Source organism: Eretmochelys imbricata, chromosome 12 (assembly GCF_965152235.1).
Source record: "Eretmochelys imbricata isolate rEreImb1 chromosome 12, rEreImb1.hap1, whole genome shotgun sequence".
Classification (NCBI taxonomy): domain Eukaryota; kingdom Metazoa; phylum Chordata; order Testudines; family Cheloniidae; genus Eretmochelys; species Eretmochelys imbricata.
In genome coordinates, this window is record NC_135583.1 from 16,212,369 (window position 1) to 16,233,632 (window position 21,264).

The 21,264-nt window shown below is 40.8% G+C and overlaps 1 protein-coding gene across 1 annotated transcript in view; it reads right to left on the reverse strand.

Annotated features, from left to right (window-relative positions):
• The window catches only part of NKD1 (NKD inhibitor of Wnt signaling pathway 1), a 140,761-nt gene that overhangs the window by 34,257 nt on the left and 85,240 nt on the right, over positions 1 to 21,264 (reverse strand). The window contains exon 4 of the mRNA XM_077831350.1: positions 20,021 to 20,078. Within this exon, the coding sequence (XP_077687476.1) occupies positions 20,021 to 20,078 (58 nt within the window). The remainder of the gene's footprint in view (positions 1 to 20,020; positions 20,079 to 21,264) is intronic.

The window sequence follows — 21,264 nt, forward strand, 5'->3', positions numbered from 1 at the left end:
TTCTTCCATTTTTTTTTGAGATGATGTAACCAGAACTACATTGCAGTATTCAAGGTGTGCGTGTACTATGGATTCATATAATGGCATTATGATATGTTCTGTCTTATTATCTATCCTTTTCCTAATGTTTCCAAGTATTCTGTTAGCTTTTCACCACTGCTGCACACTGAACAGACGTTTTCAGAGAACTATCCACAATGACAAGATCTCTTTCTTGAGCGGCAACAATTAATTCAGATCCCATCATTTTGTATGGAAAACATAATCCCAACTATACAATGTGTATTACTTTGCATTTTTCAGCACAGAATTTCATCTGCCATTCTGTTACCCAGTCACCCAGTTTTGTGAGATCTCTTTGTAGCTCTTCGCAGTCAGCTTTGGACTTAAACTATCTTGAGTAGTTTTGCATCGTCTATTAAATTGCCACTGCACTGTTTACCCATTTTTCCAGATCATTATGAATATGTTGAACAGCACAGGTCCCAGTACAGATCCTGGGGGACCCCACTATTTACCTCTCTCCATTGTTAAAACTGACCATTTATTCTTACCCCTTGTTTCTTATCTTTTAACCAGTTACTGATCCATGAGAGGACCTTCCCTCTTATCTGCTTACTTTGCTTAAGAGCCTCTGGTGAAGGACCTTGTCAAAGGTTTTCTGAAAGTCCAAGTATACTTTATTCACTGGATCACCATTGTCCATATGTTTGTTGACCAGCTGAAATCAATAGCAAAACTCCCATTGACATCAACAGGTTTAGGATTTCACCCCAGATTTCCAGATACAGGAAAAGTGGGAGAAGAATTAGTCATACAGTCAGAGTTTAAGCCAGAAGGGACCACCAGATCATGTAGTTTGACCTCCTGGGTATTACAGGCTACCATGACCACCCAGCACCCACACACTAAACCCCTCAACCCACCAGTCCTTCAGAGTCAAGAACTGTCAGGACCAAAGGGATAGATAGACAAGAGAACCTAATATGCCTTTGCCTTTTCAAGTCTCTAATTTCTTTTGACGTTTGACAAATATGATTGACAACCCTAGATCACTGCATAAGGTCAATCAAAACAGCAGCCTACTTTGAAAGCTGCAATTACCTTCAAATTTCAATTTTTACGTTCTTCTTGAATACGTAAATGAAGAAACATTACCCTCCCCCGTAAGCACAGATTTTATTTTTATACCACTGCTTTGACTGAAATATATTTCTGAGATACTCTAACTTTACTTCCCTGAAGTTCTTCTCACATACCTGAGGATAAACATCCACAGAACAGAGCCAACATCCAAGCAACATTCCTGTTCCCCAGCCACGAGAGAAAGCACATGGGAAAACATGCTTGTGCTGGGTTGGTGCCAGAAGTGTGTGTTTAGCTCTCTTGGGTTGAAAGCTGAAGCTGATGAATTAGACACACCCTTCAAAACTACAAAGATTCAACTGCCACCTCTCATGCCTACTTTTGGGAAATTAATTGTCCTTCTCAAGTCTGGTAGGAAAAAGGCAGAACACAATTTAGCAAGAGCTGCAACAGTGACACTTCCCATTGGAGTGGGCTGAACGGTTCAGAAATTCAAGTTGTGAATATGGTGAGAAGCGATTTCATGCTATTTCTTTGTCTCGTGGCTCTTGGACAAACATCAATGACAATGTTCAATTACACACCGGCAGGTTTAAAAAAGCTGCATGATGTTGTGAGACTAAGAGTCCATTTCCTATTCAGAGGTGCTCATTAAGCGTGAAACATCTGTATATGACCAAAATGGGGTAGTGGCTGTGGATGATGTAGTCCTGATAGTTGAAAAAAAGAAAAAGGAAAAAAAAAAAAAAGCTACAATCCAAATTCCTTATAATCCTTCAGCCACTCGGTACCTATTTCTACTGACATGTCATCACGAGGAATTTCTGAACTGGAGTTCCCTTGAATGTCATCGGGGCCAAGTATTTCCATGGATAAATAATATCCAAACGTATGGTTTTGTGCAACAATTAGCTGACCGTTTCTAGCCTGTTTTCAATTGGATATAGCTGCATGTGATCTGAGTATTTCCAATTCTGGATACAGAATATCAGCAAGTTTCTGATTTTTTATTTTAAATGCAGAATATTTTCCAGTGTCTCTGTTTACATAAAAACTATCTGATGTCTAAAAGATGTCTAAGCATGTGGCAATCCAATTGCTCTCTACTGGCTGTCTCACTGCTCAAACATGCTGAGGCACCAAACCTGAATTCCACATACTCTCTCCACTAAACAGTTTGCAGCATTTTACCTGAGTATGGTTTCTATTTCCAATTAGCTCCCCAACTCACTATATTTCATCAACAGCAACTGCCAGATTAACTGCTTTACCTGACCACCTTCACCCAACCTACTTTGATGTTCAGTTCTCAAGCTTCAGAATACCTTTTGGATAAAGATCAGACAGCATTAAACAGAATTACTAATTAATTAAGCAAAGTTAAATTTTAAACACTGTTTGTTGTGTTAGCCAAAAGCCTGAACAGATCAGCCTTTTTTCCCCTCACTGGAGATCAAAAAGATCATTTTTTCCTCCTCCCCATCTAATAAAGAAAAAAAAGTCTTCATAAGCTTCGTTCAAGATGATTCAGGATGATACCTGTAGCAGCAAGATTTGTGTTTGATCAGTGAGCAAACCAAAAGTCACATTAGCAGGATGCAATTTGCTACCACAAGCTATATAATTTATTCTCTAGTAAAGAATTGCTTAAGTAAAAACTGACACTTTCATAGCAATCACTTACCACTTGCTAGTAGTATTATCAGCTGACAGATGAGGACATCAAGTAATAATTTGAAACTAAAAAAATACCCCTTCAAAGGCTGCTACATACTCGTTTTGGTTGGTAACACTGATAAAAATAACTTCTTACCAGCTCAAAATAAGTTGTAGGTATTTGTATGTGCACAATATTTGCAGTCTTTACATTTCTTTATTCCTTTAGATTTTTTTTTTTTTTTGGTCCAGGTGTCATAAGGAGAAAAATTCAGAGCTTAAAAAATCCTTTATTTAAATGAAGAATTAGTAGGGGGAATGTTATTAATAATGGAGTCTTTTATATCAGCCCACTCTCATCTAACTTAGATGTTCAAGGGGAATACTGGGTTTTTGCCACCTTGGCTATTATACCAAGGGCTCTGAAGATACCTGAACTGTGGACTATTGTCAACCAATTCATCAAAAGCACTTCCCATGGGGAAAACATCTTGACCCTCACCTATCTATTCTTTTAAAATAAGCAAGGATATAGACAAATCCTGTAACATTATTTTGGTTGCTATGAATCAAGTGTATGTTTGGCAACCTTACCTTAGTTAATAGTCTCTAGCTGATTTAGAATGCTACCAGCATTTAGTTTTAGACAACACTGAGTAAACTAAGCAGAGAATTATTCATACTGCTCTATAGTTCACACTTTAAAAATCAGTTTGTTCCTTTTATTATAGAGGCTTTTTAGATACCAAATCCTCAGGCTTTGTATTCCTACCCTTTGCATATTTTATTATGCAGTAGCACCAAAGTAAAATAGAATCAAATAGTGGTCTTATCATTAAGTAGCTGGGACTTGGTTCAATTACAAGCTCGGCCACAGATTTCCTGTATGACCTTGGGTAAGTCACTTGACTTCTTTGTGTCTAAATTCCTCATTTGTAAACTAGAGATAAAGATATTTCCTTCAACTGTCTTGTCTCGTTACTTTGTAAACCTTCAGGGAAGAGACATAAGCTATGTTTGTACAGGGACTACCACAATGGGATCATTATTTCACTGGTGACCAGAATGTGCTACTGGAATATAAGTAAATTTATAATAATAAACACAGACTAAATTTCACTCTCCAAAAATAAAAATCTCAATAGTTCAGGAGCATCCATCTTCAGTGCTATAGCATGTAACCTACATGGTTGTGGGTATTTTTCATCTCCTAAGACTTCCAAATGCCAACACGTGGCATGCAGAGTTCCATGAACTTTAACTTACCGTGCTCACTGTATTTTGGGTCAAAGGAATACTTACCAATTATTCACTAGGGTACAGTGGCTGAAAACATTTACACACATCTCAGTTTTATGCACATGTATTCCCATGTAATTCAAAGGCAATACTCAAGTGTAGAAAGTTAAGCATACATGTGAGTGTCTGCAGAACTGGGGCCTCAAGTATCAGGAGTAAAGTGCTTGAGTATATGACACAAACTTGCAAAACAACACTGAGTTTAAACTGTTTCATTTGTTTCCAATCCAAATTAAAATACATACTTTATAATAAAATCAAAGATACATTTGGCATATGAATGACAGGGCACCATCCTGGAAACATCACTTGTGAGCAATCCCAACAGACATGAGTAATCTCACTGAAGTCATGAGTAATCACTGAAGGAGCAGACCCTTACATTTTAGCATATGTGAAATATTAAATTACCAGATTCCAAAGAATGTAATCCACAAAGAGGGAAAATGTTTTGCTGTAGATTTTTTTCATCTTGCGTAACTGATTATGCACACGATACTGCCATTGATCTAGTGTAATACGGTATCAGTTGCCTTCTCGTATTGAAGGAGACACATTTGGAATCCACATGTAAGCAGCAAGTCTTGCTAAAGCAAGAAATTTGCTTCAGTTCCAGCTAAGTGAACAAAGGTAAAGAGAGTTAGTAAATGGAATACAAGGTCCACATTTTCCTCTAGGATGTGTGCACAGAGCACCCTTTACCCTCAGTAGGCATTCTGTAAGCACAGCAAAAGGCCAAATTTGGCCCTAAGTATTTTGCTAATTTCAGAGGATGGCTCTAAAGTCAATTCACAAAAAAACAGAGCTGTTTTGATTGAAGCAAAGGCAGTAGAAGTGGTTTTTATTTTAGGAACTCTGTACACTTCACTCCATACCTGCTAAATATCTAAACTACAGATAGAGGAGGGTAGGGTTAGGGAAAAAATGAGAGAGCTAGGCACACAAACCTTGAAGGAAGGGTCTGCAATACTTCACTGCTATTTTATTTCTTCTTCCAAGTAGATCTTTATTAACTTTGCCTGTGTGTTCACTTTTGCTATCTATTTTTAATCTGAAAATGGCTGCTGTTTTCCTTTGAAATAGAAAAGGCTGGCTCTTGTTTTTATCTCGGAAAATATTGGATTACGTATAACTGGTTTGCCATGAAGGATGGGAAAAATTCACGTTTGTGTTATTTGACCTAATAAACTAATTGTTGTATAATTCAGATACTAATGTAAATCATTGGAGGAGGTAAGATACCAAGAGCCAGGTTCTGATCTAAGTGTGCTCCACTCCTTTGACATCTGGAATTATGCTGGATTTACACAAGAGTAACGGAGATCAGAATCTGACATTTATTCTTGCAGTTTTACAAAATCTATTTGAATTAGAAGGTATATTTACAGCAACTAGCATCCTATTATTACCTGAAGAGTTTAAATAATTGCAGGAGAAATAAAATGGCAGCTGCCGTGACTAGCTGAGGTCATTTTAGACTCTTCTGAAGTATTCGTATGAATACCTGCACATTGCATGATTCATGCACATATCAAATATTCATTCCATCCCGTTTCTCTTTTCAATTCAAAGTGGCTGTAGAAAAGGGCCTGCTGATGAAAATGAACAGGAGGGTGTTTGTGGCAAAGCTGTCTATCATGGGCCAGCTGGCCCAACAAGGCAAGACAGGGCACAACTTGCCCACGACTTAGAAGCTATCCCTCAGCCTCACTGATGAACTGGCAACATGGGGCACTTAGTAATCCCTGATGGGTGTAATGGAGTTAGAGTGACTGACCCCAGCTGTGGAGGACTCCTTAAACAGTGCTGAGCTTAGCTGTTAGGGAGATACTACAGAGAAGGCAGGATTCTTCTGCAGGAAGGAGAACCCACTGGGAGCAGCGTAGGCTCCTGAGTGTGGGGAGCCCTGAGATAGGGCTCATACATATTGGAAGACAGGTAGAAGAACCAACATGGAGCAGAGTAGGTTCTTGTGGGAGAGGCCCAAGATAGGGACTAAAAAGATCCAGGAGATCCCTAATGGAAGTTTCCAGAGTCCCTGGAGAAGGGAGGCATTAGGGGAAGAAGCTAGATCAGAGAAGCTCTGGAGGTGCTAGGAGAAGGGGCCAAGCAGTACAGGACTTCAGTGGCACCTGAGAGAGGTAGAAGAGCTATTAGTTTGGGCATTTGATTTGGACTTTCAATTGGACCCCTGGGAGGGGTCTCAACTTTATGAGGAAGAGGAAGACCCAGGGAGAGGCAGATGGCCAGTAGCAGGTGCCAGGGACAAGTACCCTTTGTAGTATTGCACCCCAACCCAAGGGAGTGCTACAGGTGGTGAGTACACGACCTTACACTCTCCTGACAAAAACACCAATTACACCATATGTTTCTGTCAATTGGGCTTGTTGTAAAATGAAGATATGGATACACGGCGTGACTCAATGAGCATCAGTCCATTGACTTAAAATGACATTGGATCAGATCCAGATTGAGGAGATGTGGCTGTTTTGTGTCCCCAGTTATTAAAAATAAAAAAGATTAGAAAACCCCCATAATTCACAATGGATGTGAATAGGAATCTCTCCAGCTTCAGGAAAGTTCAGATCCAAACCTAAACTCTACAGAGTGTATGTCTATCTGTCTATAATGTGCCTGGATTGGTCCCTCCATCAATACAGTTGACTAGAAAATAGAGAAAAAAAATCATCAAAAATACTTTTCCTTTTTTTTTTAAATCAGAAAATGTCACAACCATCACTATTGCTAACACTTGCAAACCATCAAGATGAGCTTTTGCTCAAACTTTCCCCCCAAATTCACCTTCAGGTACTGAAACCAAGCCTGGAAAGTTTCAAACTCCAAACAGTGAAGATTCTTGGGTTGCTAAAATTCAGTTAAGAATAAGGTTTTAAAATGGAAACACTCAGGCAACCTTGAACCAGTGATCTTACTTTCAGTTCAGCTATAATACTTGTGATCTATAAGGCAGCTACGGTCTAAAATTTGTGTCTCCCCACAGTCCATCATAAAGCTAACCATATTCAAACACACACACACTATCTGACATTTCTATATTGTCTTTCATCCCAAAGCATGTTACTGCAGCCATAAAGCACTAATGAAATGCAGTCATCTCTTAATGCAGGATGGAACTTGGCTGATGTACAGCACACTGCATATCACAATCTAGAGCAGTGGTTCTCAACCTTTCCAGACTACTAAACACCTTTCAGGAATCTGATTTGTGTTGTGTACCCCCAAGTTTCACCTCACTTAAAAACTACTTGCTTACAAAATCAGACATAACAATACAAGAGTGTCACAGCACTCTATTACTGAAAAATTGCTGACTTTCTCATTTTTACTATACGATTATAAAATAAATCATTTGTAATATGAATATTGTACTTGAATTTCAGCATATAGTATACAGAGCAGTATAACTGTCTGACATTTTAGTTTGTATTGACTTTGCTAGTGCTTTTTATGTAGACTGTTGTAAAATTAGGCAAATATCTAGATAAGTTGATGTACCCCCTGGCAGATCCTGGCGTACCCAAGGGCTACATGTACCTCTGGTTGAGAACCAATGATCTAGAGGAAGAGGGGAAATCTTATAGAAAGATACTGTGGAAAAACCCTAGTCGTATAGAGCATGGCATGGGATCTTTAAAGTCTATATAGCGCATACAAGATTTCATTTTTAATGTCACAATCTAAGGACTCCCACACAAACTGCATGGCATTCAATCTTGGTAATAATATTACTATTAATCATAGCAGCACCCACAGATCCCAATCTAGATTAGAGTCCCATTGTGCTGTGCAAACACAGATGAAGACAGTCCCTGAGCTGAAGAGCGTCTAAAGGACAAGTCAACCCTTCTTATTGTCCCAGATAGTTAAGGTGTTTCAAAACGGAGAGTCAGCCATTAAACTACTCCATTTGTGTGAAATCAGACATCTTGTTTCTTAAGCTATACGACTGTAGATTTTTAATAAAAAGTGTTTCTTCTAATCTAAGCCATATTCACTTCTTACCAGTGGAACCTGGGCCGCAGACTTCAGTAGTGGGGGGACTGCTATGGTGCAGAAGATGCTGATAGTCTAAGGACAGGGCACCAGGAGATGTGCTATGGGTAAGCCCTGTCAATGAGGCACTTACAAAGCCCTAGCTAGGACTTAAGATAGCCTTCCCCTGGCATAACCCCCCTTGCCTCCTCCATGAATATCCTTTTTTCTCCCGCACATTTGTGCAGTTGCTCTCTCAAGAAAGACTCCTTTAAGAGCTGGGAGGGGGACCCCAAACCACCAGATTTTAGCTTCAGGCATACAAATCCTTAAGAGGGAATATGACTTTCCTCCCCTATAAATCTTTTATACAAGTAGTTCATGGCTGCACTGAATCACCTCGGCCATTCCCACAACAGGCTGTAGTCCTGATCACAGCACAGAATGCAGTGCACAGCAAAACTCTGAGGTTTCTCCAGAGCCCTGTGAAAATTCCTTCTGGATATTTTGGTTTACAAGTGCTGTTCCCCCCCCAAAAAAAAGTTTTAAACCCTTTACAGTACAATGTTGGGCACTTTGTATTACATCCTCCATTGGTTAGAGGACTTGGATTGCTGGATTCTGATTTACAGAGCAAGAAAAATCTGATTACTGGAAGTTTTTCTTTTCCTCTTCCCCTTCCCCCTCACCCCCACCCATGTTGGGAATTTCCATCTAACCAGAGCAGCTGGACTCCAGGCTTTTTTGAGAGCAGAAATATTGCTTGAGGTTCATTTCCACAACCCTATCGTGCTGCATTTACTATTTGCTTTTACTCACAGACTAGTTGTGGTTACACACACACACACAAACACACACACACACACACGCACACCCTTCCTCCTCCTCCTCCAAACAAATGATATTTTATCTTTTTCTCCACAGGAGACTAAGGTTGACTGCTACTTATGCTTTGAGGTTTGGATATGATTGAGATGAAACATCTGTTAAGAAAAAAGGTGGAGAGAGAGAGAGAAAAAAAAAAACTTTTTTCCCTCTAAAAATATCACGTCTTCCCTCCCACCCCCCCAAAAAAACTTAAAGCATGTGATGAAATTTAACTTTTAAAATATAACCCTGGAGCTACTTGAAACTATAAAAGTCTCCTCAGTATCTGAAGCAAGTCAGAATTTCCACTGTTCAAGCTGGGCTTTTATGAAGAGCAGACTTTAGAAAAAGCTGTAATCTGTCTAGGTAACAAAGGACACTTGTTCTGCCTGTTGAGGTAAAACTTTGGGTTTCTGTAGCGACTGCAGCAGAAGTGGAGTTGAAGCATACAAAAGCACCCTGACTGATACACACTTTGAATTTAGGACAGCAAGCTGGCAAAAGCAATATGCTTTTTACTGCAATTGCATCTGTGTGTCTGCATGTACATGCCTAGTGTATTTGTTAGGTTCAGCAAGCTGACAGGGTTGTTGTATCTAAAACATCCAGCCCAAGATCTCCTGGAATGTGACTCCCTTTACAAACTTTAAGGAGAGAAGGTTTCGAAATTTGACACCAGCTAGATGGGTTTCCTACTTTTGAACCCCCTGATGGAAAAGCAGCGACTGTTTAATCTTGCTACAAATCACGTCCTTGCATGCCATAGAGTCAGTCATGAGAGATGTGATCATGTGAAATCCCTGGACTTGACAAGAGGGGCTTCCAGCAGCATGCATATGGGGGGCTAAACAAAAGCCCAATGGAGGAGCACCCAGCACTCTAAAACCTGGCTGAAGTGACCACACCTCTAAAGACCAGCAAGAATGTGTTGCCTTGGCAAGGCAGATATTTTTGTGAAAGTCAAACACAACTGAACTGATTTTGAAGTCGTTGCTAGAAACAGGGTGTGAGGCCTATTGGAGGTGATCCTGACTGCAGGTTTCTAAATGGAACCTGACAACCACTTTGAAGGTGGGAACTTTGGAACCAACATCTGTCTTCTGAGAAATCAACGGTCAAAGCATCTTTGCAGTTATGGTGGCATAAATCTGGTGTCACTTGAGAGGGCAGGGGAGAGAGTGCCATTTTGACTCACTTTTCAGAAATATGTTTAATAAAAAACTCTAGAAGCCGTGGTCAAGACGACGAGAAAAATAACTGGCAATAATCGTTGCTGGGAAATTAAAAGTAGAAAAGGATCTTTGTTCTTCAAGCAGACTAAGTGAAGCCACTGATATTCATCATCTTTCCAAAAAGATTGGTTTCAAACTCTCAACTGATGTGTTCCCTTAATTTTATTTTTTGGTCATAATGACGGTTATCCCGGGGCAAAGTTGAACAACATTTTTATCCTGCTGCACACATACAGTAATATCTATCTTAGTACTGTACACATTGGATCAACTGCTTCTCCCATCTGCAACCTCACTGACTCCATGAGGCTGTACAGATGTAAAAAACGACATAATCTGCCTCAGTCTACTAATGGGCTGAACTGATTTTGTGACCTTTTGGTAACTCAGAACCAGGGATGTTCAAAAGCTGTAGCTAGAGAAGATATTTTGCCAGCTGAGATCTTGCTCATTATGTAAGCAGGGCTAAGGGGTCAGATAGTTTAATATTCCTGATGTTATTTGATCCTTTTTATGGCATCTTGGTATGTAGCTTGTCTGTAACTACAGAATAGTGGGAAACATTGCCAACATTGCGTGAAAGGAAGAGAGGTGGGAATATTCTAATGTATTTAAAATATTTTAAAAGTTTCCACATTTTTGAAGAATATTCAAAGAATTTGACCTGCACTCTGCAACTCCCTCACTCATTTTTTCACTTCCTCAGCTTCATCATGAAATTAACAAACGGTTAAGTTACTAATACGTTTTTAATTTTGTGTAACTAGTTACCTTTATGTAAAAGTCATTGGCAAGAAAAGAGGAGCTTTTACTGGTTTTGGAAAAAGTTTTGTATTATACCTTTAAAGGATCTCACCAGCATGGTCCAGTGGATAGAAAACTGGACTGGGAATCAGCAAGTCAGGTTTTTAGTCCTAGCTCTGCTACTGTGCCCTTGGGCAAGTTACTTAATGTCTTTGGTCTGTGTTTCTCAGTCTCTAAAATGGTGATACCACTTTGTAAAATGACTTCAGACCTAGAGACAAAAGCACTAAATAATTTGTAACATGTATAATCTCTCCAGACCAATGTAATAGGTTAAAAATCTAAGAGAAAACATTCTGGCATTTGAACTATGGGGAAAAGTGCAATTCAAAAGAATTTTAGTGAATGCTGGTGCTTGTAGGTGGTGCTGGATTGTCAGCTCTGGAGACTGAACTCCTACAAACAGAGAACATGTATAGTACAGTTAGACTGGCTTGCTATGCTCCCTGCTGAGCTATGTGTCTCAATTTTCCTGTTGGGATGCGGGAAGTGTGCAGGCTAAAGGACCTCCCCCAGCCTAAGGGGAGGATCCGCAAGGTCCAGAATTTCAATTAAGTACAGGGGACAACTAAAGATATAACAGGGACGGGAGTGAGGTCACAGGGCTAAATGAAGGGAACCTGATGGGGACACCGAGCAGAGAACCCGGGACACCGAGCAGAGAACCCTGGACAGCGCCCACTGCTCCTCGAAGGTGTCAAGGGAGCCAGCAGATGCCACTCAGAGGAACTCTGCCTAGATGCGTGAGTGGACGGAGGATCGGAAATAGGCCCCTGAGAGGAAGGGTCACTTTTAGAGGTGACAGAGTAGCTCATTTTTCATGCCCATTCTATCAGTGGTTTCTCTGCTACAATTGCCAGAAAGTGGCAGTTGGTACCAACTGTCACGATCCTCTTGGAAATGGACGGAGACCACTGACTGATTTCACAAAGGCTATGGACAGTAACTGGAAGGCAACAGCTTTTTATCAGTACTTTTTTACATCACTACAGTTGAAACAGTGACCCTCGTACAGTGGTTTTCAAACTTTTTAGGCTGCAAACCTCCTTCCAAATAATGCAGTTTACCGCATACCTCATCCTAGATAGGGTCATAATATTCCCATGATTAGACTGCCAAATCTCACTCAATAAAGTATGTTGTCCACCATTACAGGATTTTTCTCGCATACCCCCTGACGAGAGCTTGCATACACCAGTTTGAAAACCACAGCCCTAGAAGTAAAAGGTTTGTGATCCAAATACCAAACTCCTTAAAAGGAACGGCTAATGTTAGGGAACATTTTTACTTTTTTTAAGTGCTTTATACCATAAGATTTTCCTCCCACTCATGGCAAACAGCCTACCTGTTTCTTATAATTTCCTGGATCTTTGTCTGACCACAGGAAAACTTTGGCTAATCTACCAGGCTCATGTTCTTTGGTGACTTTTCTTCTATCTGCCAAACTAAGCAGTTTTTGCTTGGCGCCGTCCTCTGCTCCTTTTTTCTAGGTTCATTGGTGCCCTTTCCAATTTACAGTAACCAGCTTATCAGCTACCAGTCTGGGTGGAGACCAGCTGTTTTGGCAGACAAATGTAGCTACTGCGAGTGGATCAGTGTGCAGCTGAAGATGCATTTCGCAGGTGGCAGCTTTAATAGGGGGAGTTAATAAAGGAAAGATGGGCAATCTCAAAATTTTGCAGCCACTAAACAGATGATCACCAGAGGGGACCATAAACACAGGTTTTGCTGTATATGAGTAACACGCTAAGCACAGAGGATTATTAATAAACCATAAAAATGCAGAGTTAACTCATTACACACCAGATTGCTGACAATAAAAGAGCAACCACTTTAATGTACAATTAAAGGGGTGTGGGTTGTGATATTAGTGATGAATAGCTATTAAACTGTAAAGTCCTGGGGAAAGGGAGCCTTTCCTTCCCTGTCTGTAAAGTACCACGTGCACTAATGGCACTAAGTAGGTAATAACAGCTTGAAGACTATTAGGCAACCGTGCATGACTGCATAACTCATCTTTTGTCGAGTGATCCTTTCCATAGCAAGGTGCAACCTATGTATTTTCCATATATGCTCAAATGGTTTATATACTGCATGTAAACAATGCCTAGAAAATTATTTATATTTTCAATGTGAAAGAAATTATAACGTTCATAAATGAAGACACTAAATTATGTAGAGTTACTTAGATTTTAAAATTGCCGGGGCAGGGACTGTGCTTTTGTTATATGTCCATTGTCTAGCCCGGGGTGGCCAACCTGAGCCTGAGAAGGAGCCAGAATTTACCAATGTACATGGCCAAAGAGCCACAGTAACATGTCAGCAGCCCCCCGTCTTTCCCCCTCCCGCCCCCAGTGTCTCCCACCATCCCTGCAACTCCCGCCCGCCACGATCAGCTGTTTTGTGGTGTGCAGAAGGCTCGGGGGATGGGGGGGGAGGAGGAGCAAGGGTGCAGCTCACTCGGGGGAAGGGGCGGGGGCCTTGGGGGAAGGAGTGGAGCGGGGCCAGGGCCTGGGGCAGAGCCAGGGAGAGCAGTGAGCACCCTGTAGCACAATGGAAAGTTGGAGCCTGTAGCTCCAGCCCCAGAGTTGGCGAATGCAACGAGCCGCATATTAACCTCTGAGGAGCCGCATGTGGCTCCGGAGCCACCGGCTGGCCACCCCTGGGCTAGCACAAAGCTCCTAGGCACTATAAATAATAACAGATTAAGTAACCAAGGTATGCTCAAAAATATTTTACCTACAGATAATATTGCTTGTATCCATACCAGACATTTCAAAAAATTTCCTCAAGACTACGATGTACTGTGAGTGCACTTTAAAAGTTTGTTCAAGGTTCAGAGATAATATTCCTTCCAGTGAAATTCTCTATACATAAAATAGGGAATTACTGCTAAAAACAGACTGAGTATTATAAAAGTGTGTCCACTGTATGGCACATATTCTGTATTCCTAAATTCTGAATTACCAGTGACTGGGGGAGAAAAAGGAAAAAGAATCACAAAGAGTAGGTTACATGTGTGGCTCAGTTCATCTCCACTGACCTTGAGTTCCTTTAAGGTGCCCATTGACCATATAAGAGAAAATCCAAAATTTTCATTTTACAGAGCGGTGAAATCAAAGGCAGGTGCTGAAAATAATAGACAGTTCTGGTCAAACTGTTTCGTTCTGCATGGCACTCAGTAAACAGAGTAGCCACTATTGAGTTCTAACCTCTTGTCATGCGGCAACACTGAGTCAACAATCCGCACTCATGGCTTAATGCTTTTGATGTTTACTTTGTTCTTTCTATAGTTCAAAAGAAAGCACTAATGCACCAGTCCTTTTACCAATCTTAATCCCAGAATCCCGAGCCTTTTACTGTTGGCCAGTTAAGTCTGTTAAAACGAAAGGATTTGATCAAGCTTTACATAACAACACAGAAGTTAAATCCAGCTCTTTTTTGGACTGCTAAGACAGTTCTTTTTATCTTTGCTGCTCAGATGGCTTTTAAAAAAAAGAAAGGTAATGAACTTGGCTATGTAAAACAAATGAAGGAATTCAATTATTTCTCCTATTACCACATTGTCTTTTTAGTGTGACTCTTCTAAAGAACTCTGACTTATTCTCTAATCAAATCTCTGTGTGTGAATGCTATGAATCTCCCCCAATGGACTGTTGTGACCTGCTGGGCTTTTCTGCAAATCCATGAAATGCTGTTTTCTTCCTCAGTTTTCTTGATTAAAAAAAAAGCTAGATAACATATAATTGTATGTCAAAGTACCATCAAGGGAGTTTGGCAGTCCAGAAATATAGGGCCAGTTAAAGAGGACCAGGTGAAGGAGAAACAGCTCCAGGTAGATAAGGGCGTGTCTACATGGAGCAGCAATGTGCACTGGTGAAGGAGAAACAGCTCCAGGTAGATAAGGGCGTGTCTACATGGAGCAGCAATGTGCACTAAGGGGGTAGCGATTTCTAAAGTGAACTAATACACCACACATTAATTTGTTTACATAGACCCACAAGGTCCAGGATATGGTGTGCACTAAAAGATCTTGAGTGTGCTTTAATGTAGTGCTATTCAAAACAGAACTTTTAGTGCACACCAGCAGGGTCTTACACAGACCAATTAATGCACAATGCAATAGCACTTTTTAAATCACACCCCCATCGTGCGCATTGCTGCTCTGTACAGACAAACCCTAACACTGTAAAGCACCAGAATCCAGCACAGGAAATCTTCACCTGTCCCAAACTGCAGAGGGATAGCTCAGTGGTTTGAGCATTGGCCTGCTAAACCCAGGGTTGTGAGTTCAATCCTTGAGGGGGCCATTTAGGGATCTGGGGCAAACACTGGGGACTGGTCCTGCTTTGAGCAGGGGGTTGGACTAGATGACCTCCTGAGGTCCCTTCCAACTCTGATATTCTATGATTCTAAGTGCCAGGTTCTGCCCCTGCTGAAATAAACCATTGATTTGCTCACTCCTTCTCAACCCCTACAAACGCAGAGAGGAAATACAGTCCCGTGGTTAAGCTGATTGTCTGATAGTTGGGGGTTCAAATCCCTGCCCTACCATAGACTTCCTATTTGACCTTGGGCAAGTCATTTAGTCTTTTTGTGCCTCAGTTTTCCATCTGTACAGTAGTACTTCTCTACCTCATGGGGGATAAATACACTAAAGATGGTGGGGTGCTCATAGTACACTAACAGAGGGGGCCATAAAACTATTTTATGTAGTTAGATCTATTTATCTAAAATACCCACTTCTACTTTACATAAACAGTTTCTGTATAGAAAATTGTTAGAACGAGTTGTCCTTTGTATCCATAACCATGTTACAGAGCCACGTTTGAACTTCACTAGAAAGGGTTAGCTTCATTGCTGTTCTAATAGTCCGTTACCCCTGCAAGAGGAAGTATCCAACAGGACTCCAAGAAGGGGAGCGTGGATGCACTGAAAAGTCTGAAAGCATTTTGATTTGACACAATTAAGCCACATTAAAGAAACTGTTCTGGAAAAGTGGATAGAATTGTTACTAATGGGGAAAGCAGGGCACGTAGGTATCAGAAAGGGTCAGGGAAATTTGCTGTCTTTTTAGAACAAGACAACGCCTTCCCAGTGTGCATTTAAGCAAGAAAATCCTGAGAGAGAACAGTTACCTTCCTTCCAGCTGCAAGAGTGCCAGGGCAAAATTCTTCCCGGGGCTCCAGGGAGTGAGAAAGGACCGCCTACACTCATCTACCTCCTGCCCCCACTACTCAGCTTCTTCATACGAATGAGACACACTGGTAGTAATAATGTGAACTGCACTTCTTGGCATTGAGCTGCAATGACAAAATATAATAGCCTAAAAGTGCCAAGAGCAGTTTTACTCTCTAGTAAAGAATCCTGCTACTGGGTGTTATGTTTGCTGTACAGTGCAATGCCACAACCAAAAGCAAACCACGAATTAGATGTAGAGTTGTGTATTATGCACCACAGTATAACTAGATGAAAAAGACAAAATGAGACACATTGTGAATAGAATTATTAATTTTACTGGCTTTTCATATCCAGCATAAAATTGGCTTTTACTATAATTCTGTCTATTAAAAATTCAACAACATCTGCCAAGCATTACCACAGACATCACCTATACTAAATGGAGGTAAAAACTGTAGCAAGCTCAGATGTGGCAACTGTTTCCAAATGTTGGTTTAATAATGACAATTATTAATTATTATTTATATTACAGCAGCTCTCAGAGGCCCCTGCTGAGACTGGGGCCATATTGAACAAACATATAGTAAGAAATAATCTCTTCTCCAAAGGACTTACAAGCTAAACAGATGATACAGACAGAAGAGTGAATTATTATTTAACCCATTTTACAGATGGGGAATTAAGATGCAGACACTGTTAGAGTGGATGATCTTTTGAGTCCCAGTTCAGTATCCTAAATATAAGATGATCCACTTGACAGCTCTCTTATATAGTTTTACCACAGAGTTTGTTTGTTCCTCTGGCATGAACTACATATTTTTAAAAATAAAACCAGTAGCTGGCCATACTACGAACCCTAGCACTAATATAGATAATGTTATCACAACTCATTGAAGCTCAGTTTTTAATTCTATGCAAAGAGAGAAACTAAAATTCTATGTGAAAAAGTAGCTTTTAAATCAGCTGATGGTTTTAAACTAGTTTCTTTCAGCAATTCCACAACGCTTCCTGAGAGCTGGGTTTTGCCAACACCAACCCAACAGAAATGGACAGGTGTTACCCTGGTAATGGTCATTTTTACAAACTCTCTGTTTGATTTCAGCACATTATATCTACCGTTCATACTGTAAGGATAAGGCCTTCGTCTGCAGCTAGGTTAAAAGAGCAGCGGCCATTAGCCTAGAAGCAGGAAGTCACATCCTCACATTCCATCTAAATTACAATGTAATATCAGGCTGTTAAGAAGGAAACCCCCTCCTCATAGCACCCACTATCATCAGATAAAGAAACAGATCTTAAGATGGTTAAAGAAAACTTAAGTTTGCTAGCGTGCTGTCTGGCAAGAAATCATTTATCAACAATTGTAGCTGTGAAATCTATACTTCTTTATTGTTTTGTCATTATGGTCCCCACATCCCTATTGTTTGTCTGTATGATCTCTGTCTGGTTCTTTGATTGTTTCTGTTGGTTACATAATTAATTTTGCTAGGTGTAAATTAATTAAGGTGGTGGGGTATGATTGGTTAGAGAATTTTGTTAGGATTGGTTAGTAAAATTTTAGTATAATGATTGGTTAAGGTACAGGTTCACCCCAGGACTCCAGTTTCACTATATAAACTGGGTTCCAAAAGGAAGTTCTTTGGGAACCAGCTCCAGGACACAGCCCCAAGAACAAAGCTGCCAGACCTCAACACTCTGCCAATGACACCGTGCAGAAACTGGAGTCCCCCAGATGGATCTGATCCTGACTGGCCATGAAGAAAAGTTCGTCTGCCTTACTGGGAATGGTGAGCTCTGTATGTGTAGCATGTGCTGTCTGGTTTTGGGGATTGTTAATAAATAGAAGTTAGGTAGGATATTGCTGGGTAAGGTTCTTTCACTGGTAAAAGACCCCACAAACCCACAGAAAGGCGAGAGTGGGTGGCTAAATTGACAGGGTTACGCCTGAGCCCTAGGAACGGGGTAAGGGTGGGTGCCCCTAGAGTGTGTGAGTGACAGAGAATTTTGTGCAGGTAACAATTCCCTCTGCGGCACTTGGCATTGGCCACTGTCGGAAGACGGGATACTAGGCTAGATGGACCTTTGGTCTGACTCAGTATGGCAGTTCTTATGTTCTAATGCAGACCAATAGTTTACATGCCCCTTCTCATATAAATTAGGCAGCAGCTTCTAAATGAAATTTAAAACTTTATGCTTCCATCCCCAAAGGAATAGAGATGCTCCAAGAATCATTTGCTAGAGAAAAGCAAGAGGAGGCTAAGAACCTAGACTCACCACTCAGGAAGAAACAAGCAGAGAAAGTTCTACTGGACTAGCAGAGCAGAACTGCAGAAGCCATATTAACTGATGGGGGACATGTATTTTTGGCACCTTCAATTCCACCAACACAAAGATGAGTTCTGGATGGGAATCTTGACAAACAGTGAAAGGGTATGGGGTTATTGATGTGAAAAACTGCATAGGTGCCATCTAGTGCTGTGACCCCAGCAGAACTCACGAATTACTCAGAGTTGGATCTGGTTAGAACTTACAAGGGGGAAACCAAAAATATTGAAGGACTTGCGTTCTGTAAAATGAACTCTTCCACTATGTAGGTACTGAACAATGTCCAAATCTAGTGTTAGAAGACACCCAGCTTCTAACTGCAAAAGTATGAACTCATCATTCTAGATAGCGGTCTTAATGAATTCTTCCATTGGAGCTTCCGCTAAGCAACCTCATGCAGTATCCATCTCTAACCTTTTCAAAACAGGAGATTCATCTACAGTCTCAGTGATACCAAACCTCATTTACCAAGAGCACATGACCTTAAAATCCACGGATATTTTTATACAGAATCTTCTAACCACACACACAAGTAGCCATTATATAGAATGGTGGTATTGTCTAAATAATACTTGGTATGGTTCCTTACATTGAACTAAATGGGGACATTGCTTCCATTAGCCCATAACCTAAGTATAGTGCACAGCCAAAGTAACTAGCCACTGTGTAAGGGACAATCTCATAAGTGCTTCAGCAGTCCCATGGCTGTTGTGTTTTTGCTACACAGGGCAGGATAGCTAGTAGAACTACGCAGTTGAAAATCCAATGTCCTCAACTCTGCATTCCTCATCCCCATACCCAACCCATTAGGGTGCAAGAAGCCCCATTAAGCTGTGTTCTTTGGCACACAGGAGGGGTACAATCCTGCTGTTCCCTTCACAGCAGAGCTACACCATTTTCCACTACTGTGGAAATTACAGAAGAGGCAAGTTTAGCCTCATAGACCAGAGAGCTGCACAAATAATGACATCTGCTCTTTTGTGCAAGATGTGCTGAGCAAGAATCTCTAATTCTTATTGGAGATTAACAAATCTGGTCTCTATGCCACAATCAGACTGTGGCTACACATCTGCACTTGAAGCTGGGGGGTGTGATTCCCAGTGCAAGTGGACATACTCGCGTTAGCTTTCATGGAGCAAACAGAAGCCACCACAGCCTAGGCAGCAGTGAGCGATGGCACTGGACCAGCCACCCCAAGTACTTTCCCAAGGGGTCCCTGAGGGTTTGCACTTGGGGCAGCTAGCCCCTGCCACTGCTCACTGCTGGCTGTGCTGCCATGGCTACGTGGCTATTTTTAGTGAGCTAGCTTGATGAGCGCTAGTGTGACTATGTCTACTTGAGCTGGGAATCGCACTCCTAGCTCAAAGTGTAGACATCGTCTAGATTTGTGGATTTACAGAAATATGGTGTACAGGGTTACAGAAATATGGTGTATTCCTGTCTTATTAGCCACCAAAGACAATGACACTCCCCATACAGACTACACACTATTATTCACAGAATTCACACTTTATGACCTTGTTTGAATTTTCCAAATATGCCTTAGTATTAACCCAGGAGAACTGTTCTTCATGTACCTTCTAGACGAAAGTGTTCATCACCAATTGTCTCTCTGTAACCTTCACCAGACGGCTCCTGTAGAAATAAGAGGTACAAAGAAAAAAAAAGATTTAATGGCTTTACAAAACATTGAAACATTAATCAAATATCTAATCTGATTCCAAAGTTAATGACAAATGTTATAAACCATAACGCAACTAGCCCTCACAATGCAGTCATCTTCCTCATGCACATACGCACCATTTCATGAGTGCTTATGATAACAGAGAGAAAGGAAAAGGTACAGTTCTAAAAGTTTGAAGTATCCCATTCATGGCCAATATACCTTTACTGCAGAGATCGTTAAGAAACACAAAGCCAATAAAGTTGGCATTCACCTGGGAATTAGGGGCAGTGGGCAGGGACGCTGCTGCAGAAAGACAAGGGTAAGTCAGTATCTCTCCAAAAGGAGGACTGGTTGTATTCATTAGCTTATTTATTGAGGTCATCCAATCAAGATAAGTATCACTTCATTTCATTTTCTTAAAGAGACTGACAGAGGCTCAGCAATTTTTTAACCTTCAGAGACTGTACATTGCCCTACCTTTCTAAGTGACTTGTTAGCAGTTACCAACTGTCTCCTTTCTGCAGACCAGGAGGTAACTAAAGCAAGAAATAAGACCCTGGGAACTCTGAGACCAATTTCTGTACCCGTGTTTTTTAATTAGATTCTACAGAATGCACTGTTGTCTGAACAACCCTGAAGAACCTGAAAACTTCCCTTTCTCCTTGTGCATGTACATTTTAAATAAAGTTATGAACTGGTGGCCCAAATCTGCAGCCACCGCATGAGAATGAATCTCACTGAAAGGCATGATTGTGCTGGATAAAACTATAGGGTTTTTGCAGCGCCATCAGAGCAGCCATTTTGGATTTATTCTTCCAAGCAGCAAATCCCCACAACCTCTTTCTGAAGCTTTGTTTTTATTTTAAAATATCTATTAGAGCCCCTTCTTTCTTAATAAGTGTTGATGAGCACCAGCCCTTATCTCCAAAATAAACAAAGGAAGGAATTGGCATAGAAGGATGGGAAATGCTATTAAATGCTCCAGTTGGTCATTACCACATTTCTGCAAGAGGATGAAATCTCCAAAACTAACTAACTAAGGGCCTGACAGTAACATCCTCATATGTGTAGGCACAGACATTGGCATAAGGTGGAGAGGCAAGCATCAAAGAATTAACTTGAAGAAGTAGATGTAGCTGCCTTTGCATGGCACTC